The sequence below is a fragment of the Sarcophilus harrisii genome, chromosome 2 (genome assembly GCF_902635505.1).
Source record: "Sarcophilus harrisii chromosome 2, mSarHar1.11, whole genome shotgun sequence".
Taxonomy (NCBI): domain Eukaryota; kingdom Metazoa; phylum Chordata; class Mammalia; order Dasyuromorphia; family Dasyuridae; genus Sarcophilus; species Sarcophilus harrisii.
In genome coordinates this window covers 339,731,328-339,756,710 of record NC_045427.1, presented here as the reverse complement: position 1 = coordinate 339,756,710, position 25,383 = coordinate 339,731,328, and the positions used below count along the sequence as shown (strand labels likewise).

The following is a 25,383-nucleotide window of genomic DNA, read 5'->3' as shown; positions in this document are numbered from 1 at the left end:
CAAGGAATATCATAGCTAAATTTCAGAACTATCAGACCAAGGGAAAAATATTACAAGCAGCCAGAACGAAATAATTAAAATAATGAGGAGCCACAAGAAGGATTATTCAGGACCTAGCATCCTCTACCTTAAAAGACCCAAGGGCCCAGAATCTGATATTTTGAAAGGTAAAGGAACTTGGAATGCAGCTAAGAAGAAATTACCTTGCTAAATTGAGCATTTTCTTTCAGGGAAAAAGATGAACATTCAGTGAAACTGGTGAATTTCATTTATTTTTGATGAAAAGACCAGAGGTAAACAAAAAAATTTGATTTCCAAATACAGAACTCAAAAGAAGCATAAAAAAGTAAAAAGAAAAAAAAAAACTCTTGAGAATTGTATTTCTGTGATAGGTATACAGAGAGAGTACATGTATAATTTGATTTTACTGTTATAAAAAAAGAAACCAGATGTGGAAAGGGGATTATAATGGGAAAAAAAGGGAAAGTGGAGGTAAAATGAGAGTGATTACATCTCAGGAAGAGGCAAAGAAAATCTATTATAATTGAAGGAAATAAGGGAGGGTGATGGATATTGTGTGAATCTTACTTCCATCAGACTTGGCTCAAAGAAAGAATATTAGATATATTTGGTTTCACCAAGAAACTTCTCCCACCTTATAGAAAAGTGGGAGGGTAAAAGGGAAAAGGGAAGGGGTAGGTTAAATAGAAAGGAAAACAGAAATAGTAGGCAAAAAGGTATAAGAGGAGGGCCTCTAAAAGGGGAGGATTCTTGAGGCAAGTAGTGCTCATAAGTAAAATACTGTGGAGGAGGGAAAGGGGAAATGGAAAGAGAAAAATATAACTTGGGATTAATAGGATGGCAGGAAATACAGAATTAGTAGTTTTAACCATAAATGTGAATTGGGTGAATTCTCCCATAAAATGTAAGCAGATAGCAGACTGGATTAAAAGCCAGAATCCTACAATATGTTGTTTACAAGAAACACATTTAAAAGAGAGCTATACATACAGAGTAAAGGTAAAAGGCTGGAGCACAATCTGTTATGCTTCAGGGGAGGTAAAAAATAAAAAAAAGCAGGGGTAGCCATCCTCATCTCAGATAACGCAAAAGCAAAAATTGATCTAATGAAAAGAGATAAAGAAGGAGAGTATATCTTATAAAAGTGTACCATAGATAATAAAGCAATATCAATGTTAAACATATATGCACCAAGTATGGCACCTAAATTCCTAAAGAAGAAGTTAAAAGAGTTGCAAGAAGAAACAGACAGCAATACTATAATAGTGGGAAATCTCAATCTTCCTCTCTCAGATAAATCAAAGCACAAAAAAGTAAGAAAGAAGTTAAAGAGGTAAATAGAATACTAGAAAAGCTAAATATCATAGATCTTTGGAGAAAATAGAATGGAGACAGAAAGTACACTTTCTTCTCAGCAGTGCAGGGAACCTGTACAAAAATTGAGTATATATTAGGGCATAAACATCTCAAATCAAATGCAAAAAGGCAGAAATAGCAGAAAATGCATTTTTTTTCAGATCACGATGCAACAAAATTTACCTTCAATAAAAGGCAGGAGAAAATAGACCAAAAAGAAATTGTATACTAAATAATCTTTAACCTAAAGAATGAATGGATGAAAGAGCAAATCATAGACACAATCAATAATTTCGTCCAAGAGAATGACAGTATTGAGACAACATACCAAAATTTGTGGGATGCAGTCATAACGATAATAAGGGGACATTTTATGTCTCTAGATGCTTACTTGCATAAAATAGAGAAAGAACATCAATAAATTATGGTTGCAACTAAAAAGGCTAGAAAAACAAGAAAGTAAAACCCAATCAAATACCAAACTTGAAATTCTAAAAATAAAAGGAGAGATCAATAAAATTGAAAGTAAAAAACACTATTGCATTAATAAATAAAACTAAGAGTTGGTTTTTATGAAAAAAACCAATAGAATAGATAAACTTTTAGTTAATTTGATTAAAAAAATTGTTACTGTCAAAAATGAGAAAGGGAAAACTATCTACCAATGAAGAGGAAATTTAGGACTCCTTGATAGGGTTAGGAGGTCAAGCAAATATAATGAGGATGACGATACTCCCTAAACTAATCTGTTTATTTAGTGCTATACCAATCAGACTCCCAAGAAACTATTTTAATGACCTAGAAAAAATAACAACTAAATACATCTGGAAGAACAAAATTTCAAGAATTTCATAGGAATGAAGAGAAAAGTAAATGAAGGTGGCCTAGGTGTATCAGATCTAAAATTATATTATAAAGCAGCAATCATCAAAACCATTTGGTACTGGCTAAGAAATAGAGAAGTTGATTAGTGGAATAGGTTAGGTTCAGAGAACAAAATAGTCAGTGACTATAGCAATCTAGTATTTGACAACTCCAAAAGCCCCAACTTTTGTGATAAGAATTCACTATTTGAGAAAAACTGCTGGGAAAATTGCAAACTAGTATGGCAGAAAGTAGGCATATACCCACTCCTTAACACCATATACCAAGATTAAGTTAAATAGATTCATGATCTAGAAATAAAGAATGATATTATAAACAAATTAGAAGAACATAGGATAGTTTACCTCTCAGAATTGTGGAGGTGAAAGGAATTTGAGACCAAATAGCTAGAGATCATTATTGATCACAAGAATAGTTAATTTTGATTATATTAAGTTAAAACATTTTTGTACAAACAAAAGTAATGCAGGCAAGATTAAAAAGGAAGCAATAAACTGGGAAAACATTTTTATGTCCAAAGGATCTGATAAAGGCTTTATTTCCAAAATATATAGAGAATTGACTCATATTGATAAGAAGCCAAGCCCGATTCTCGAATTAATATATGGTCAAAGGATATGAAAAGACAATTTTCAGATGAAGATATTGAAACTATTGCTAGTCATATGAAAAGGTGCTCCAAATCACTATTGATCAGAGAAATGCAAATTAAGACAGCTCTGAGATACCACTCCACACCTGTCAGATTGGCTAAGATGACAGGAAAAGATAATAGTGAATGTTTCAGGGGATGTGGGAAAATTGGGACACTGATACAATGTTGGACCTGTGAACAGATCCAACCATTCTGGAGAGCAATTTGGAACTGTGCTCAAAAAGTTATCAAACTGTGTTTTCCCTTTGATCCAGCACCGTTTCTACTGGGCTTATATCCCAAAGAGATCTTAAAGGAGGGAAAGGGACCCACATGTGCTAAAATGTTTGTGGCAGCCCTCTTTGTAGTGGCAAGAAACTAGAAAATTAGTGGATGCGCATCATTTGGAGAATGGCTGGATAAATTGTGGTATATGAATGCTATGGAATATTATTGTTTTGTAAGAAACGACCAACAGAATGATTTCAGAGAGACTTAGAGAGACTCATATAGACTGAGGCTAAGAGAAATGTGCAGAAACAGGAAATTACTATACACAGCAACAAGACGACTATACAACTATCAGTTCTGATGTATCTGGCTCTCTTCAACAATGAGGGGATTCAAATAAGTTACACTTGTTTAGTGCTGAAGAGAGCCATCTACACCCAGACAGGGAACCATGGGAACAGAGTGTGGAAGGAAACATAGGATACTTACTCTCTCGTTATTTGCTTCCATTTCCTTTTCTTTTCCTTCCTTCTTGATCTTTCTTGTGTAGCAAGATAACTCTGTGTGTGTGTGTGTGTGTGTGTGTGTGTGTGTGTGTATGAATTAACATATATTTCAACATATTTAACATGTATTAGACTACCTGCCCGGTAGGGGAAGGAGTTGGAACAACAAGGGGGAAAAGATTTTGCAAGTCATTGTTGGATATATTACCCATGCATATATTTTGTAAATAAAAAGCTTTCAGAAAAAAGTATTAAATAAATAAAAATAGATATAGATTGAGTTGAGTTGAATATGATGGAGTGATCCTAAAAAATAAAATTGAGGGACTTCTGGCCAAGATGGTGGAGAGGAGGCACACAGCTGTCTAAGCTCTGCATTTTCTCTCAATTCATTTCACTACAAACCTCCGAATTAATGCTTGACTGGAAAAAAAAAACAACCCACAAATAGTTACCAAGATAAGACATCCTTGAAATTGACCAGGAAAGGTCTGTTTTTTCTCAAGGGCAGGGACGCTTTTAGATGGGGAACAGGCTGAGGGCAGGCAGCGGCAGCAAGAACACAGCAGGCAGCTCACAGCCGAGCAGATCGGAGTGGGGTGGGGTATGATCTCAGCCGTCTCTGCAGGGAGAGCTTTGCTACAGGATTGGATACTCTGCCCTGACGGCAAGTCAGTAGCCCAGCAGAGAAGCTAAAAACATGGGGGTGGGGGGAGTGGGGGAGGTGAAGAATACAACCCCAAACAGCTGGAGTCTCTCAGGATCTAGCCACCCTTCCCCCACAGTGTCTCAGCACACTCTCAGAGTCTCAGAGCGCAGGCGCAGCACAGCCATCGCTGTCCTGTTAGAACCTCGCTGCTGCCCCTTCCCCCCCTCCACCACAGTCTGTAGAGGAAGCTTGGTAACACTACCCAGCCCCTCCCCCCAAAAAAGCAGATTTCATTTGGAGTTTTTTCCTTTTTTTCTTTGCTAGTTTGTCTTTGATTCTTCTGAAAAAAAGCAAAAATTGAAAGGAACTTTAATCACTGAGAGTTTATATAGAGTCAAACCCGAGGAGACAAAAACAGACTTTCCGGTGAATCCCTCAAGGGAGGAGATCTTGTTCCTCAGAAATGAACAAGAAGAATAAAAGGCTCCAAAGAGCGAAGAAAATGGGAAAAGGGAGGAGGCGGCAAGAGAGTTGAAAAGTCATCCCACCAAAAAGAAGAGGGAAAAGAAATAAACCCGGAAAAATAGGATTTGGGAACTGGAAACAGAAAATAGCCTCTAAAAAATAAAATTCAAATGGAAAAACCATAGAACAAAACAACCAATTGGACAATTGAAAAGATATTAAAAAAAAAGGAAAAAATACTTTATTGAAAAATAAGACTAAAAAAATGGTTAATGACCCAGGAGACAAAAGAATCAAAAAAACCAAAAAATCAAACAATGGAAAAAGGGAAAATCTTCTTTGGGAAAAAAACCTTGGAAAATAGATCTAGGAGGAAAACTAAATTATTGGGAAGAAAAAATAAAAAACCCTTTTTCCAGGAAATTACAAAGGAACTGCCCAGAAATCATAGAAGCAAAGGGAAAAAGACATTGGAACTCATCACCTACGAAAGGGATCCAAAACAAAAACACAAGAAAAATAAATGCCAGAACCCTGATTTTGAAAAATACTGCCAGCTAGAAAAAACCCAATTCAAAAATAAAGGAGCCAATAAGGATTACCCAATCTAGCAGCATCCATTAAAAGATCGGGGTTTTGGAAGGTATTAAAAGGCTAAGGAACCATTATAAACAAAAATAACTTACCCAGCCAGAATGAGCATCTTTTCCAGGGAAGAATATGGTTCAATGTGAATTTCATTATTTCGATAAAAAAATGGATCTAAACAAAAGTTTAATCTACAAAAGGACCAAGAGAAACCAAAAAGGTAAAAAAATCTTGGGAACATATTTGTTTAAAGAGAAAAGAATACATTCACCTTTGTTTAGAAAAAGAGGTAAAGCACAAAATTTCCAGAAAAAAGATAAAGTGGGGTACCATTTCACAAAGAGGCAAAGGAAACCATTATATCTGGAGGAATGAGGGGAAAACAGGGTTCTTACTGCCATCAAAATTGGCTTTGAGAAAAATTTGAATATTCGAGAGGAAACCTTTCCACCCATTGAAAAGTGAGAAGGAAAAGGAAAAGGGAAGGAATTTTTAACAAAGGAAACAGAAAACTGTGAGGGAAAGGAGTAAGTAGGGGAGGAATCGGGGGGAGGGGAGATAAGAAAAGGGGGGTTGTGGAAGAAGGGCTAAAATTTAATATTAAGAGGGAAGGGGGAAAGAAGGGAGAAAAGAAAAAGGGGTTAACAAGAAGGGGCCAGAATTAATTTTAACCACAAATGTGAACGGGGAAACCCCGAACGGGAAACCCCTAAAGAGGGTGTTAGAAGAATGGATTAAAAATAAATCCCACAAAAGGTTTACAGGAAAAACGGGGAGGGGATACATGAGAGTAAAAAGGTAAAAAGGGGAGAACACTTGCTAGGTGAAGCGGCGGGAGCCTCCTGATCTCAGATCAAGCACAAACAAAAATTGATCTAATTAAAAGAGATAAGGAAGGGCACTATATCTTGCTAAAGGGTAGCACAGATAATGAAGCAATATCAATAATAAACATATATGCACCAAGTGGTGTAGCATCTAAATTCTTAAAAGAGAAATGAAGAGAGCTGCAAGAAGAAATAGACAGCAAAATTATAATAATGGGAGATCTCAACTTTGCACTCTCAGAATTAGATGAATCAAACCACAAAATAAATAAGAAAGAAGTCAAAGAGATAAGTAGGATACTAGAAAAGTTAGATATGATAGATCTCTGGCGAATCCAAAATGGAGACAGGAGTACATTTTCTTTTCAGCAGTTCATGGAACCTATACAAAAACTGACCATATATTAGGACATAAAAGCCTCAAACTCAAATGCAGTAAGGCAGAAATAGTAAATGCATCCTTTTCAGACCATGATGCAATGAAAATTACATTAAACAAAAAGCCAGGGGAAAGTAGACCAAAAAATAATTGGAAACTAAATAATCTTATACTAACGAATGATTGGGTGAAACAGCAAATCATACACATAATTAATAAGGTCAATGAATTGGGCTTACAACTAAAAACGCTAGAAAAAGAATAAATTAAAACCTCCTAGTCAAACACCAAACTTAAATTTCTAAAAATAAAAGGAGAGATCGATAAAATTGAAAGTAAAAAAAACCCTGTTTAATTAATTAATAAAACTAAGATTTGGTTCTATGAAAAAACCAACAAAATAGACAAATCCTTAGTAAATCTGATTAAAACAAGGAAAGAGGAAAATCAAATTGTTAGTCTTAAAAATGAAAAGGGAGAACTCGCCACTAACAAAGAGGAAATTAGAGCAATAATTAGGAGTTACTTTGCCCAACTTTATGGCAATACATTTGACAACTTAAATGAAATGGAAGAATACCTTCAAAAATATAGCTTGCCCAGATTAACAGAGGAAGAAGTAAATATCCTAAACAGTCCCATCTTAGAAAAAGAAATAGAACAAGCTATTAACCAACTCCCTAAGAAAAATCCCCAGGACCAGATGGATTTACATGTGAATTCTACCAAACATTTAAAGAACAATTAACTCCAATGGTATATAAAGTATTTGAAAAAATAGGGATTGAAGGAATCCTACTAAATTCCTTTTACGACATAGACATGGTACTGATACCTAAACCAGGTAGGCTGAAAACAGAGAAAGAAAATTATAGACCAGTCTCCCTAATGAATATTGATGCTAAAATCTTAAATAAAATATTAGCAAAAAGATTACAGAAAATTATCCCCAGGATAATACACTATGACAAGTAGGATTTATACCAAGAATGAAGGGCTGGTTCAATATTTGGAAGACTATTAGCATAATCGACTATATCAGTAACCAAACTAACAAAAGCCATATGATCATCTAAATAAATGCAGAACAAGCATTTGATAAAATCCAACATCCATTCCTAATAAAAACACTTGAGAGTATAGGAATAAATGGACTTTTCCTTGAAATAGTCAGGAACATATATTTAAAACTGTCAGTAAGCATCATATGCAATGGGGAAAAACTGGAACCTTTTCAGTAAGATCTGGAGTAAAGCAAAGTTGCCCTCTATCACCATTATTTTTCAAATGTATTAGAAACACTAACCTCAGCAATAAGAGTTGAGAAAGAGATTAAAGGAATTAGAGTAGGTAATGAGGAAACCAAACTATCACTCTTTGTAGATGATATGATGTATACCTAGAGAATCCCAGAGATTCTACTAAAAAGCTGTTAGAAATAATTCATAACTTTAGCTAAGTTGCAGTATACAAAATAAATCCCCATAAACCCTCAGCATTTTTATACATCACTAACAAAACCCAACAGCAAGAGATACAAAGAGAAATTCCATTCAGAATAACTATCGACAGCATAAAATATTTGGGAATCTACCAAAGGAAAGTCAGGAATTATATGAGCAAAATTACAAAAAACTTTTCACACAAATAAAGTCAGACTTAAATAATTGGAAAAATATTAAGTTCTCTTGGTTAGGCCGAGCAAATATAATAAAGATGACAATACTCCCTAAACTAATATATTTATTTAGTGCTATACCAATCAGACTTCCAAGAAAATATTTTAACAATCTAGAAAAAATAACAACAAAATTCATATGGAATAATAAAAGGATGAGATTCTCAAGGGAATTAATGAAAAAAAAAAATCAAATGAAGGTGGCCTAGCTGTACCTGATCTAAAACTATATTATAAATCATCAGTCACCAAAACCATTTGGTATTGGCTAAGAAATAGATTAGTTGATCAGTGGAATAGGTTAGGTTCACAAGACAGAATAGTCAACTATAGCAATCTAGTGTTTGACAAACCCAAAGATCCTAACTTTTGGGAAAAGAATTCATTATTTGACAAAAACTGTTGGGATAACTGGAAATTAGTGTAGCAGAAATTAGGCATGGACCCACACTTAACACCGTATATCAAGATAAGATCAAAATGGGTCCATGACTTAGGCATAAAGAAGGAGATTATAAATAAATTAGAGGAACATAGGATAGTTTCTCTCTCAGACTTGTGGAGGAGGAAGAAATTTGTGACCAAAGATCAACTAGAAACCATTACTGATCACAAAATAGAAAATTTTGATTATATCAAATTAAAAAGCCTTTGTAGAAACAAAACTAATGCAGACAAGATTAGAAGGGAAGCAACAAACTGGGAAAACATCTTCACAGTTAAAGGTTCTGATAAAGGCCTCATCTCCAAAATATAGAGAGAATTGACTCTAATTTATAAGAAATCAAGCCATTCTTCAATTGATAAATGGTCAAAGGATATGAACAGACAATTTTCAGATGATTAAACTGAAACTATTAACATTCATATGAAAGAGTGTTCCAAATCACTATTGATCAGAGAAATGCAAATTAAGACAACTCTGAGATATCACTACTCACCTGTCAGATTGGCTAAGATGACGGGAAAAAAATAATGATGAATGTTGGAGGGGATGAGGGAAAACTGGGACACTGATGCATTATTGGTGGACTTGTGAACGAATCCAACCATTCTGGAGAGCAATTTGGAATTATTCCCAAAACGTTATCAAACTGTGCATACCCTTTCTTTGATCCAGCAGTGCTACTACTAGGCTTATACCCCAAAGAGATACTAAAGAAGGGAAAGGGACCTGTATGTACCAAAATGTTTGTGGCAGCCCTGTTTGTAGTGGCTAGAAACTGGAAAATGAATGGAAGCCCATCAGTTGGAGAACGGTTGGGTAAATTGTAGTAATGAATGTTATGGAATATTATTATTTTGTAAGAAATGACCAGCAGGATGAATACAGAGAGGCTTGGAAAGACTTACATGACCTGATGCTAAGTGAAATGAGCAGAACCAAGAGATCATTATATACTTCAGCAACAATACTGTATGAAGATGTATTCTGACAGAAGTGGATTTCTTTGACAAAGAGACCTAATTCAGTTTCAATTGATCAATGATGGACAGCAGCAGCTACACCCAAAGAAAGGATAATGTTGTAAAAAAATTACCCTGACATGGGTAAATAAAAAGTTATTATAATCAAAGTTAGTTTAATAAAAAAATAATATTTAGCAGGGATAAGTAAAATGGAGCAGTTATTTCATACAAATGACCTTTGAATGGAAGAACTTGCCTGTTTTTTAGTGGAGGAAAGAAAGGTTTGAAAGCTGATCATGCTAGAACCTCATTCTCTTCAGATTTAGGTTAAAGCAGGAATGGCATATACATCTTACAAGTGTAATGGGCTGAGGTTTGAGTTGATGCACTGAGGTCCCAAGTACATGAGGCTAAATAGTAATTGGACTATACTCTATTAATATACATGATTGGATAAAGAATGGTCCCTGCCCACTCTCTGTGCAGCAAGTCCTGATGTGTTGTACAGGAAATGACGATTTTGGTGGGTGGAAGCAAAGACAGGAACAGGAAGAGAAGCTGGGAGAGATGGGGCCTGGGTTCCATTCTCCTAGCTTCTGGTCATGTGGCTGTGGGTCTAGCTAGCTTCTTGACTCAGCTGCACACATTCCTATCGCCGATTCTCTTCCCCCTCCAATTCTTCTTCACTGAGAATAAAGACTGACGATTTTCCCCTAACCTGCACTCCGGACTCCTGCTGATTTTAAAAATACACGGTCTTCACATACAAGGATATAAAAATTAAACTTACAAAGTAATAGGTGGGTTAAGAGAAGAAAAGGGTAAAAGAGACATTCTTTAGAAAGTTGGGCCTATTATGGAATAGGAGTGTAAAGGAGATAGATGATAAGGAAAGTCTTCTTAGAAGGTATATAGATTAGGGAGGCAGTGGTTAAAAGTAATTAAACATTTGAGAAGAGATAGGATAAAGAGAAAGAGAGAAGGATAAATTAATGAAAAGTGGATGGAATAAAATGTACAGTTAGTAACTGTAACTTTGAATAAAAATGAGAAGACATAACATAAACAAGAAATGCATAACAGAATGGATTATAAATCAGAATCTGATTATTTTTACAAGAATATTTTTTACAAGAAACACATTTTTAAAATGACAGATATAGGGAGATTAAAAATTAAGGACTGGAGTAGAATGAATTATGCTGCAGCTAATGCAAAAAAAAAAAAAAAAAGTTGGGGGAAGGAGTCTAGTACTCCTCTTGATTTCTTCTCTGTACTTTCTTCCTGCTCTCTGATTCAGACTAAAGGGTTCGCCTCCTCAAGGCATTCTCATTTCAAAGCTGACCACACTCCCCGAATTGTTATTTTATACATAGGCTCAAGGAAATCACTAATCCTCTGAGGCAATTGTATTTTTTTCATCATCTAACTAGAGTTTTGTAACTGATAAAATTACCTGATAAAGTAGTCATTATCTCATTATTATTTATGATTATATTATTATACAGGTAAAGGAAAATTTCTTAATATTTTGTCAATCACTTTATTACTTTTGCAGTTACTTGTTGGAAGTATCTAGAGCTGTGCTAGTTGGGATAAGACATAGACTCTCACCTAGATTTGTGTGTGTGTGTGTGTGTGTGTGTGTGTGTGTTTTTCTCTTTGTCCCTCTCTTTTACCCCAAATCTCATTCTTTCCTCATTTGATTTCTTTTTTCTTTTTTTTTTTTTTGGTTAAGGCATTGCCTTAGTTAAGTGACTTGCCCAGTTAAGAAATGTTAAGTTAGATTTGAACTCAGGTCTTCCTGACTTCAGATCTTCCTAACTTCAGTGCTACCTAGCTACCCCTTCTTATTTGATTTTAACGAGAAGCAGAATGGTATAAAATATAGAAGGCTAATCTTGTAATCTTGTCTCAAAGACAGAAATAAAGGTTCAATATATACTCGACTATTCATAGGAATACTTTTTGTACTAGGAAAGAATAGGAAACAGTCCATCAGTTGGGGAATACCTGAAAAAATGTATTGTTAGTTATATTAGCTTAATATGTTTTAAGCAACTCTTCCTATAGCTTCTTTTCTGGTCACCTTCAAGCAACCTCCATCTTTCCATTAGTTAACCCTTTCCATAGTTGTGAAGTTTTATTTATTCCTTTTTTATTTTTCTTGCTTTTATCTAGATATCTAATTCTTTCTCTTTTCCTCCCAGTTAAGTAGTAAAGTTGCACCCGATATCTTCCTGTCCTGCCCTCTCCTCCCATTTATTTTTTATTCATTAGTTTCGTTCTCTGAACTTAACTATTAAAAAAAAAAAAGTTTTCTTTCCCTCATTATTTTCATTATTTATCCAGCCTTTTTATTTATTTTAGATTTTTATTCTCTGATTCAGTCCTTATGCTTATTTAATACTTTATTTTCTACATTCCTCATGAAATTAAAACTTTTGAGGTATCTTCTAATAGTTTCTAATATTGCCTTGCAGATTTTAATTTTATCATCTGCCTCCCCCTTCTCTCCCTTTTTAGTTTTGCCTCACTTTTAGAAATTATAATACCAGTAAGTAGTAGAAAAGATATTACTCCTTGGTATGTATGTCCCTGATTGTGTAGTTTTTTATTGACTTTTTTTTAACTCTGCTTAGTCATTTCCTCCCCATTTACTTTGAAATCTCTACTTTGGAGCTCTTTTTAAGTGACAGTTAATTGTAGAAGCTTTCTGAGTTCAGATGAGTAATCAATCTCCCTAAGCACAAATCTCTGTTAAATAGCATCCATTGTAAGGTCCCTATTTCTCTTTATTAACTTATTTCTCTTCTCACTGAAGAACATTCATCAGTGGCACCCCCGCAACAAGATTTTCCCTTTTAGGTTCCCTTTTTAAATTTCTTCCTTTGTCTTTTGGCTCATTTTTTGTAGGTTTACTTTTTCCTGGGAATAATGGGAGTTATTTTCCCCTTCAGTGCTAGCTGTTCACTTGATTAAAGTACATAGCTATTTCCCTCTTCTTCCTTCTCTTTTTTAATTGCCCATCCATCCTGTTATTTCTACTTCTATTTTACTATTGGGTTTTTTTTTCCAGTAATGAAGAAACAGGACTGAAATATTGCAAACTAAAACTCACGATACATTACCTACAGGTGAATTAGTATTAGTTTTTGTAGCTCTAAAAATTAGTCTGGTTTTTTCCTTAGGAATATTTCAAATGCCTCTTTTATTATTGAACCTTCATTTCTTGCTTTATGGTTTAGCCGAGATTTTCAGAGTGGCTATATCCTCAGATTCTTTATTTGGAATGCATTTCTCCATTCCCCTTTGTGGTTTCTAATAGGTGCACGACAACCAAATTTTCAAGGTACCTCTTTTTAGTTTGCAGAATTTTTGTTTGCCAATAGGTGCACGACAACCAAATTTTCAAGGTACCTCTTTTTAGTTTGCAGAATTTTTGTTTGCCAATGATTGTTAAATTTACCTTCTACGTATCTTATAGTTTGAAATATAAGATGGTTGTTTGTTTCGCTTTTTGTTTTCTTTGCAGGTGATCTATGGATTCTTTGAGTGGAACTTTGTTCTATTTTTGAACAGTTTGCTTGGATTATCTCTTAAATTATGCTCTTTAGATTTTTTGACTTGTCATCTTATTCTGGGAGATTTATAATCCTTAATTTGTATTTAAACAATCTTGTCTTTTTATAATATGTTTTGCTTGTGTTGCAATCATATTCTCTTTTAATATCATTGCTTTCTGCTTCTCTATATTCTCTCTCTTCTGTGTATTTGCATAGTTAGTTAACTTCTCATTCCTTTTATGAAACTTCACAGTATTGATTCAGGTTTTTCCTCTTCTGACCTTTTCTGCTATGCATGCCATAAATTTTTCCAAAATTTTTGTTTCTCTTTTAAACCACTCATGAAAATCTTTCTATGGTTTTGGGTAGGAGAAGGGGCTAGACCCACTTGCCCAAACTGACTACTCAAAGGCATCTTCAGATACAAATAGGAAGCATTTATTTGGTCCTTGCAAAGAGAGGTCCAAGCATACCAACTGATTAGTTTAGCATGGTGCATGGCCCAGGCCGGAAACAAGGAATGAATTGTAGAGCAAAAGACTTGGGTTCATTAAATGAACTGAAAAGGAAGTAACCAGTGGTCAGCAATGCTGTTTACTTCTTGTGGATTACATAAATTCCTGAAGCTTATACATAGGGTCTAATCTTTTCTACCATACAGCCCTCTGAGAATAGGGATCACATGACTTCCTGAAATTTAGGCCTAAGATCTTAAGAACATCTAATAAATCTTCACCTGGTCCTATTCAATTTCATATTTTCTTGAAGATCTCCAAGGGTCCTTTGTGCATCAGAAACTGATTTGAATAACTTTCCTTTGTCTAGAAATATTTTTTCATAGATGGACAAAGCTTTTTTCCTGATGTAGAGGCCATTTATTCTCTTCTGGTTTTAGTGTCTTACTTTGTGGTCTATCTTGTTATTCTCAAGATCTTTAATTGAATTAACATTATCCTATCTTTTGTCAATTTAACCTGTTAGTATTTGAGGAAATGTTTGAAAGTTTTGAGTTGCATTGTAAATTACAGATTTATCTTGGTGTAAGGAGTTTCTATGTTGGGAATTCTGTACACCCATGAAATCACAAATCTAGACCCTCCCTTCTCACAAAAAATAACATGAAAAAGACAAAAAGGGCCCCTCCCCCCAAAAAAAAACTTTAACCTACTTACCTTATAATAGCAAAATAAGAATAAAATAGAAATAATCATTAATCTATGAGTGTTTGGAACTAAATTATATATGGCTAAATAAATTTAAATTTATTAAGTTCATGGATTATTATGGTGTCATAAAACTCAGGATAAAAGTCATTGATTTAGAATTATATGATGTACATGTATGTGTGTATATTAAAATAATTGGAACTTTAAACAGATTTGACATAAGGTATAATAAGTATACCTTTTGTTATTAATTCAATTGGTCCTACTTTATTGAAACAATTAGTGCTTCATATTTGCAAGTTTGCATATTATTTTATTACTTAATTTTTGTTTTTATTTTGTTACTTGAGTTGATGGTTATTTTAATTTTAAAACATCTCAAAATAAAAAGAGCTTTGTTAAAAGTATTCATAGCCAGGCAAAGAAATTAGAAGCTCCATTTGGCATTCAAAATGAGCCAGGAGGAAAATAATTCCATTGCTTTCTTTGCTTTTAGAAGAAAGTTTTAAAAATTTTGTGGGGAGTATCTTTAGAAAGATAAGAACCTTTTAATTTTTCCAGTCTGCAACATTCTGCATTAGGTTACGCCCTAAATTAAATGTACTGTTTCTATGTAAAATTATAATTGAACATGACATTGATGAGGTACAAGAATTGATAAGAGATCCCTTCTGGTCGGTATTGCAGAAGAGATTCCCCTCTTGTTGGTTCCGCAGATTCTTTGGAAAAAATTTGAAGTTTGTGGCAAAAGGAGAGTTATTTGCATTAAGAAGACAGCTTTCTTAAGAGGCAAAGAAACCTGGCAGGATAGTTTTGCAAAGATGGGTTTACACTGAGAAGAAAATATCTTCATCAGTGGGCAAAATCTTGTTAGGACTTCTGCAAAGATGTCTGGGCATACAGCACTAGATGTATTGGGGTTCCAAACCAAAGTCAGTTTCCAGATGAATGAGGAACTAATATCCAGTTCAATAGAGGCCTTGGATATGCCTCAGGCCAAGGTTTCCAATTGAATGAGATTACTTATTTGGGTGTTGCCCTTATGTAAAGAAGAGTGTGCCTCTCCTAGAGGTTTGGAGGGTTTGAGAACCTGAATCAATCACTCTTCCCCCACAGATTCCTTTTCAACCCTTATTCCCCCAAAGATTAAAGGGGACATAGTTTACCTCAGTATCAAGTATCAGTAATAAACTGGGGAAGGTTAATATTTATAAATGAAATATTGGTTTTTTTAACTCTATAATGAACCCCCATAGTATTTTCTACCCCATAAGAATGAAATATCTTTTTAAATGTTCTGGATATAGAGGTCATTTGATGCTGATGTGACTGTTTTTGTTTTTCAGGAGATGATTTTTCTCTGATTCAGCAAGAAATATATATGGTTAAAGAATGTAAACACTGCAATATTGTTGCCTACTTTGGGAGCTATCTCAGGTAAAAAAAAAAAAAATCAGACTATCTTCTCTTTGCATTTTAAACCACTTTTGTAATCATTCTTTCATTTGAATGCCATATTATTTATGTGTTTTTCAATTTTCATACTGTTTATCTGTAATTGTCAAATATCTACAACTCAGCTAGGGTTCCCCTTTCCATATACAGTAACATCCTATTTATTCAGAGATCACTTTATCCAGCAACTATATATGCCCTGGACAAAATTGAGAATCAATTAATAAGATAAAAGTTTATGTTACCTTAGTTTTATCCTGAAAGAACCCTTAGAATTGATTATTGGAAAACTTTTTAAGTTGGGAAGAGACTTCAGAGTGCCTTCTATCACAGGAATATCTTCCACATCATCCATGATTTGGTTACCTAGCACACGCATTAGATAAGAGGTATCAAATTAGAAATAAAAACTTCTAGACTTGCAGGCAAAGTGACAAGAAGTGACACTTAATATAAAGGAAAGAGACACAAACAGTCTTAAAAGCAAAAGACTTATAAATCCTGAGGGTAACTAAAAATCCAGAGTAGTAGAGGGCCACCAAGAATAAATATAGATATGTACCTAAAAACTAACAGAGGACCTCTGAACCTTTATTGAGACAGGACTAATATTAATAGTTACTTGTTACTTGAAGGTACACCTGTGTAAAAAATGAGCATAGTCCTATCCCCAGGAAACCAGGAACGGGCCTTGAGAGCCATTGAATCAGCATGTTGAGGGAGAAAACACCTGAAAACAAGATTAGGGTCCCTTGGTTGGTGTCCTGAGTTTCATGAAAAAATTCACATAGTGTCCAAATTAAGGGGCAAATATTTATTATTGTGGCAGTGGGCTAATTTTCAAGGGAATTTTAGCAAAGAGGCAGAAACAAGACAATTATATAGGATAGAGAAAAAAAAATTAGGTTGATATGCTAATATTATGAGTTAGAGGTACAATTGAGGAGTGGTAGGGGTCAGCTTTGCTTGTGACACTCCCAGGGCCAGCTTGTCTTAGGGTTTTTCAGGAATTTCTATATTCTCACATCTCATCATTACTACCTTCTGATTATCCATTCATTCCCAGTAGTCCTTTTTCTGGATGTAGATGGCTTTCTCCATCACAAATCTATTGGAACTGATACTGATACTTAAACCAGGTAGGATGACAACAGGAAAAGAAAATTATAGACCAATCTCCCTTATGTACATTGGTGCAAAAATCTTAGATAAAATACTAGCAAAAACATTACAGAATATCATCCCCCAGGATAATATACCATGACCAAGTAGGATTTATACTAGGAATGGAGGGCTGGTTCAATATTAGGAAAACTATTAACATAATTGACTATATCAGTAACCAAATTAACAAAAACCATATAATCATCTCAATAGATGCAGAAAAAGCATTTGATAAAATCCAACATCCATTCCTATTAAAAACACTAGAGAGTATAGGAATAAATGGACTTTTCCTTAAAATAATCAGTAGCATCTATTTAAAACCATCAGTAAGCATGATATGTAATGGGGATAAACTGGAACCATTCTCAATAAAATCAGGAGTCAAGCAAGGTTGCCCACTATCACCATTACTATTCAATATTGTATTAGAAACACTAGCTTTGGCAACAAGAGTTGAGAAAGAGATTAAAGGAATTAGAGTAGGTAATGAGGAAACCAAATTATCACTCTTTGCAGATGATATGATGGTATACTTAGAGAACCCCAGAGATTCTACTAAAAAGCTATTAGAAATAATCCACACCTTTAGCAAAGTTGCAGGATACAAAATAAATCCCCATAAATCCTCAGCATTTTTATACATCACCAACAAAATCCAATAGCAAAGAGAAATTCCATTTCAGATAATTGTCGATAGTATAAAATATTTGGGAATCCATCTGCCAAGAGAAAATCAGGAACTATATGAGCAAAACTACAAACCACTCTCCACACAAATAAATCTAAACAATTGGAAAAATATTAAGTGCTCTTGGATAGGGCAAGTGAATATAATAAAGATGACAATACTACCCAAACTAATTATTTATTTAGTGCTATACCAATCCCCAAGAAACTATTTTACTGACTTAGAAAAAATAATAACAAAGTTCATCTGGAAGAACAAAAAATCAAGAATTTCAAGGGAACTAGTGAAAAAAAAATCAAATTAAGGTGGCCTAGCTATACCTGATCTAAAACTATATTATAAAGCAGCAGTCACCAAACATTTGGTATTGGCTAAGAAATAGACTAGTTGATTTGTGGAATAGGTTAGGTTTACAGGATAAAATAGTCAATTAACTATAGCAATCTAGTATTTGACAAATCCAAAGACCCCAACTTTTGGGATAAGAATTCACTATTTGACAAAAACTGTTGGGAAAATTGGAAATTAGTGTGGCAGAAACTAGGTACGGACCACACTTAGCACCATACACCAAGACAAGATCAAAATAGGTTCATGATTTGGCATAAAAAATGAGATTATATATAAATTAGAAGAACATATGATGGTTTACCTCTCAGACTTGTGGAAGAGGAAGGAATTTGTGACCAAAGAAGAACTAGAGATAATTATTGATCACAAAATAGAAAAATTTGATTATATCAAGTTAAAAAGCTTTTGTACAAACAAAACTAATGCAGACAAGATTAGAAGGGAAGCAATAAACTGGGAAAACATTTTTACAGTTAAAGGTTCTGATAAAGGCCTCATTTCCAAAATATATAGAGAACTCGTTCTAATTTAAAGAAACAAAGCCATTCTCCAATTGACAAATGGTCAAAGTATATGAACAGATAATTTTAAGATGATGAAATTGAAACTATTTCTTCTCATACGAAAAGGTGCTCTAAATCAATGTTGATCAGAGAAATGCAAATTAAGACAACTCCGAGATACCACTCCACACCTGTCAGATTGGTTAAGATGACAGAAAAAGATAATGACGAATATTGGAAGGGATGTGGGAAAACTAGGACACTGATGCATTGTTGGTGGAATTATGATTAAATCCAACCATTCTGGCGAGCAATTTGGTACTATAGTCAAAAAGTCATCAAACTGTGCATATTCTTTGATCCAGAAGTGTTAACTGCTGGGCTTATATATCCTAAAAAGATATCAAAGAAGGGAAAGGAACTTGTATGTACAAAAATGTTTGTGGCAGCCCTTTTTGTAGTGGCTAGAAACTGGAAATTGAATGGGTGCCCAACAATTGGAGAATGGCTGAGTAAATTATGGTATATGAATGTTTTGGAATATTATTGTTCTGTAAGAAATGACCAGCAGGATAAATAAAGAGAGGCTTGGAGAGACTTACATGAACTGATGCTAAGTGGAATGAGCAGAACCAGTAGATCATTATACACTTCAACAACAATACTATAGGAGGATCAACTCTGGTGGAAGTGGCTATTTTCGGCAAGGAAAGGATTGATTAGTGCTGAATAGAACCAACTATACCCAGCGAAAGAACACTGGGAAATGAGAGTGGATCACAACATAGCATTTGTACTCTTTTTGTTGTTGTTTGCTTGCATTTTTTTTTCTTCCCAAGTTATTTTTACTTTTCTAAAGCCGATTTTTATTTATTTATTTTTACCTTTCTAAATCCGATTTTTCTTGTGCATCAAGAGAACTGCATAAATATGTACACGCATATTGTAATTAACTTATACTTTAAAATTTTAACATATATGGGACTGCCTGCCATCTAGGACAGAGGGTACAGGGAAGAAGGGGAAAAGTTGGAACAGAAATGTTTGCAAATGTCAGAGTTGAAAAATTACTCATGCGTATGTTTTGTCAATAAAAAGCTATTTTTTAAAAAGTCCATTACAGTTGATCATCACATAATCTTGTTGTTGCTGTATACAATCTTCTTTTGGTTTTACTCCCTTCACTTAACATTTGGTCATATAAATCTTTCTGAAAGTATTCTGCTGATTCTTTCTGGTAGAACAATAATATTCCCAACAAGGAATTTAGTGTTTTAATCTTAAAATACATGATGTACTCTTAATTGTAGTTTGTTCATATATGTCTCTTTAAAATTTCATGTTTTACTCAAGAAAAGAAAAGGCAGTTAATTTAGGCTTGTTCTATGCTTTTGTGGTGTTCAACCAGAGACTGAACAGTTACTTTTCAAGTATATCATAGTAGTAATTTCTTTTCATGTATGGGCTAATCTGAATAGCCACTAAGGTCCCTTTGCAATTCTCAAATTCTCTTGATTTGCTACTCCTAATTATTAATTTCTTTGGTAATATTTATAATATGAATACTCATTATAATTCACACTTGTATTTGTTTAATATTATAATGTATTGATAACCAAATTCAAATTCATTTACTCTGCTATATTTTAGTATTTTAGAAAGATTTCCATTTAAAATGATTAAAATATTGGCATTTATACATTTTATTTAGAAAAGTTGCTTGTGTGAAACACTTTATTCCCTGAAAATGATGGAGAGTATCTTAATAATTAGTCCCTGATATCATAATTAATTTAGCCCCAAGGGGTAGAATAATTAATTTCTGATTGAAGTAGTATATATTTTGAAGGTATTTATTATATGAAATTGCATTATTTTTCTACTTTAAGGTTTTGCGTTTAAAAAGTTGTCTTTTCTTAGTTGATATGTTTTTTTGACATGTAAGAGTGCTAATTATTTTCCAAACTATTATATAATTTAATCAGAATAATTTAAAATTATATAAAGGGTAACCAAAAAAATTCTCACTCCAAAAAAGAAGTTACCTATTTCTGTTAAAAGAGCTGAGTTTTTAAAAAAATAAAATTACAGAGGCTCCCAATCTTTTTTTTTTTTTTTTTTTTTTTTAATTCATGTTATTCTTCTTCTCTGGGAGCTTCTATGGCTGTAGGATAAAATATAAATCCCTCTGCTGGCCTAAAACCCCTTAAAATTTGGCTCTAACCAATCTTTCCAAACTGATTTCATATTGTTACTCCTAACACACTTTATGTTCCAGCCAAACTGGTTGCTTTATTTTTCTTTAGATGACTCTGCTTTGTGCCCCATCTTTGTTCTTTTGCACAGGCTGTTCCAGTACCTAGAATGATCTGTCTTATTATTTATGTCTTTTGATAACCTATCTCCCTTCATGACTGTGCTACCTCCAATAAAAGATCTTTGTTGGTTTTCCCCACTCCCTTAATATTGCTTCTCTCCCTCAGATTTTCAATTTATTTTGAATATATTTTGTCTTTGCTTATCTGTGTACACATTGTCTTCCTTTCTTCTTCAAGGTAAGCTCCTTGAGGGCAGAAAGTTTTACATTTTGATCTACAACTGCCTAGCTTTGTTTAATTCCTGGAATTCATTAGATCCTCAACATATGTTTGTTAAATCTAATTGGATGATATATTAATAAATAATATATATAATGATAATCTATGCCTTTATTGTATTGCAAAGTATTAGTAGTTTGATTACAATTGCATTTAAGACTAGTATCAGTAATATTATATACATTAGAAATTACACCTTTTTAAATAAACCAGTTTAATATCATTCTAGGCTAGGACAGAGTCAGACAGCTCTGACTGAATGAAGGACAGAATTTTATGGACAAAGAGTGATTATTAGGCTATTGCCCTGATACCTATCCTTTTAGCCTTAAATGCATGAAAGAAGAGAGAGAGAAGCAATTTTATTTTTATTTTATTTATTTTATTATTTTTTTTGCTGAGGCAGTGTTAATAACTTGCCCAGAGTCACACAGCTAGGAAGTGTTACGTGTCTAAGGTCAGATTGAACTCAGGTCCTCCTGACTTCAGGGCTGGTATTCTATCCACTGCACCACCTAGCTGCTCCAAGAGAAGCAATTTTAAAAACATTTTATAAAAAACTTTTTGTTCCTTTTGTTTTTGACCTGTGATTTAATTTTTCAGAAGAATTCTAGGTATGGGAACTTTCTTTACCAAAGGAAAGTAGCATTGTATTGAAACCTAGAAATTCGTTTAAGGCTTTGAGAGGTTAAGTGATTTACCTAGGGTCATAGTGCAGAAAGACTGAGTTTTTCTGACTCAAAAATCTCCACATTCCTTTCAGGGATGTTTTAATTGTTGAGAATGAGAATCTAACTTCCAATGTTTTCTCTTTTTTCTTTCTCATAATAGTCGGGAAAAATTATGGATCTGTATGGAATATTGTGGTGGTGGATCACTTCAAGACATTTACCATGGTACTGTATAGTTTTCTTTTTTTTACACTTTTAAACTTACACAAAAGAAAAAACTTGTCTAAGCATAACTTTTATCCATCTTCCCTTAAGAAAACTGTTTTTTAAAATAAATCTGTATATAAAGTAAAATTTAACAAGTTAACATGAGAAATTTGGTAAATAAAATTTAAATTTACTATTTGACATGCTTGGCATCTGAGCTACCATTTTGAACAATATGAATTTATATTTCTTTAAAATGTGCCTATATTGGGAATTTGGAGAAGGAAACTTTTAATATAGCAAAGCTTCCTTAACCCATTTGTCAACTAAGGTGGTTATTCTAATTAAGGGTTGGTTCACCTTTTTATGAAGTTATATTGTGATACGTATGTAGGAGAGGGGACTAAATGTACTAGAAGAATTCTAAAGAATTCTAATTAGCACACTATCCATTATTGTGAGAATTTAGTTACATAGAATCAGTTTAGAAAGAAAGCTTGTTGGTGCTCATTTACAAAACAGAACACTTTAGAATTCCATGAGGAATGACAAGTAAAAAAATAAAATTTTAAATTAAATATAAGAGAATATTAATATAAGAATGATTTATTTTTTGTTTATTGCCTAGATTTAAGAAAATAATAGAGAAAATATTAATAATGTAGATTAAACGAAAAAGGGTGTCATATCACATTTTTTTCAGCAAGATAATTGCTAAACATTTGTTGGTATATCACTGAGACATTTATCCAGTGTTTAAGTGTCATGAAACCGTGTTGTTGATAAGATCCATTAAAAATTGACTATCATTTAAAAGAAATTTAAGAAGTCAGTGTTGGCTTTTCACTTAAAGCATTATAAATTTTTTACCCTTATCCTTGGTAACTGTTTTTAATACGTTTAAAATATTTATAAGAAATTCCTGGAAGCTTTTTTTTCTTTTCTCAAAGCAACTTTTAGGTACAGAAATGCTATGCCTTCTCTTCATTTATACCATTCATTCTATATCTCTTCTCACATTTTCCCCATATTGTAGTTATCTGTATTTTTCAGGATATACCTCATCCAATACCTTCTGTAGTATTGATTGTTACTTCTTTAGTCCTCTGGTTCACTGGTTCAGAAAGAGCATCACCCTTGCTTCTCACTGCCATTTCCAAACTCTCCTCTCTGATATCTCTTATTATCCTAACTGATATTCAGTTACTTCCCATCTTTGAAGTTCACCTTGTCTGGAACTTTGTTGCTGTCATCACTTAGCCCTCCAGGTAGATACTTTTTCTCCTTTATCAAGTATTTCAGTAATTGGCTCACATTTTTATTCCTTACCACAATACTTCATTTATCCTTGGGATGAGGCTATCTTTACTGTTCAGACATTCTGGAATTCTAGTTCTCCAAGCTCATCACATGATTCTTGCCTTCCCCAAGGGATGACCTGAGATCTCATAATTAATCCAAAGTATTCATTTACCATGGATATGGATTCTAAAATTCATCTCTTTAATCATTATTTTATTTTCTTCCCTCTCCTGTCTCTATTCTTTTTAAATCTGTTTATTTCCACTGTAACCTCCAACTTTCCATATTTTTCTTGTCTTTCATCTTGTTTTGACTTCACTTTGCTCACTTAGATTCACTACTTTTTAGCTAACCTGTTGAATTACTCATTGACATTTCCCCTTGCCACTCTTGCTCTCCTTGTCCTTTTTCCTTTCACATGTTGCCAGTCCTTAATCCTAGGTAATCCCTACCATCTGTTTTTTCTATTTCATTACTGAACAGTAAGATACCTCTAAAGAAAGTTACACAATTGTGCTTTATTGATCCTTTAAAATTTCATGTTATTTAAGGTCATATGAGCTGTAACTTTTGCTTGTCAGTCTTTTTTTTTTCCTCAGAGTGAATGTCATGTTTTCGGTAGTGGGCATCATAAACTTTTTCTTCCCTTTTGACGTCTCCAACTCCATATTTTTCCACTTATGACTTTGACTTGTACTTTACTGAGGAAAATGGGACTTTCTATTAGGAATTTCTTCATCTTTATTATCATTTTGTCCCTTCACCCATAGAGTTCTCTTTCTCTGTTCCATTCTTAGAAGATGAGGTGGCCCTTCCACATGCTAAGGCTAAGCCTTTTCTTCTGCCCCACTTCCCATTTACTTCAGAACGTTCCAATCCATCCGTCCTTTCTCTCCTCTTCATTATCTCCCTGTCGTATGCCTAAACCTTTCTTCAAGAAAAATCTACCCTTGATGTTCCTTCACATTATGGTCCTACACCTATTTTCCCTTTGGCTGCAAAGCTCTTAACAAACATAACTCATGGTTCTTGGGTTATTTTTCTCCCTTTTTTTATTCATTTTACCTTTCATTTTCATTACTTTTAATTTAAGTACCTGCTACTTGCAAGACCCCATGTCAGGTATTTAGGGGAAAAAAACCACAAACAAAATAGTTCTTGCCCTCTAGGACCCTATATTTTGCTTAGCATTCACATATATGTAGTATATTTAACATAATGGTCATTTCTTATAGAACAATAATATTCCATAACATTCATATACCACAATTTACCCAACCATTCTCCAACTGATGAGCATCCATTCATTTTCCAGTTTCTAGCCACTATAAACAGGGCTGCCACAAACATTTTGGCACATATTGGTCCCTTTCCCTGCTTTAGTATCTCCTTGGGGTATAAGCCCAGTAGAAACACTGCTGGATCAAAGGGTATGCACAGTTTGATAACTTTTGGGGCATAAATCCATATTACTCTCCAGAATGGTTGGATTCGTTCACAATTCCACCAACAGTGCACCAGTGTCCCAGTTTTCGCACATCCTCTACAACATTCATCATTATTTTTTCCCGTCATCTTAGCCAATCTGACAGGTGTGTAGTGGTATCTTAGAGTTGTCTTAATTTGCATTTCTCTGATCAATAATGATTTGGAACACTTTCATATGAGTGGTAATAGTTTTAGTTTCATCATTTGAAAATTGTCTGTTCATATCCTTTGACCATTTATCAATTGGAGAATGGCTTGATTTCTTATAAATTAGAATCAATTCTCTATATTTTGGAGATGAGGACTTTGTCAGAATCTTTAACTGTGAATATGTTTTCCCAGTTTGTTGCTTCTCTTCTTGTTTGCATTAGTTTTGTTTGTAGAAAGGCCTTTTAATTTGATATAATCAAAATTTTCTATTTTGTGGTCAGTAATGGTTTCTAGTTCATCTTTGGTCACAAATTTCTTCCTCTTCCACAAGTCTGAGATAGAAACTATCCTGTGTTCCTCTAATTTATTTATAATCTCCTTCTTTATGCCTAAATCATGGACCCATTTTGATCTTATCTTGGTATACGGTGTTAAGTGTGGGT

The 25,383-nt window shown here is 33.8% G+C and overlaps 1 protein-coding gene across 3 annotated transcripts in view; it reads left to right on the top strand.

Moving 5' to 3' along the window:
- The window catches only part of MAP4K5 (mitogen-activated protein kinase kinase kinase kinase 5), a 205,718-nt gene that overhangs the window by 89,166 nt on the left and 91,169 nt on the right, over positions 1–25,383 (top strand). For all 3 annotated transcript variants that reach the window (XM_031952973.1, XM_031952971.1, XM_031952972.1), the window contains exons 4-5: positions 15,708–15,798; positions 21,954–22,018. In XM_031952973.1, coding sequence (XP_031808833.1) covers positions 15,708–15,798; positions 21,954–22,018 — 156 coding nt within the window. The remainder of the gene's footprint in view (positions 1–15,707; positions 15,799–21,953; positions 22,019–25,383) is intronic.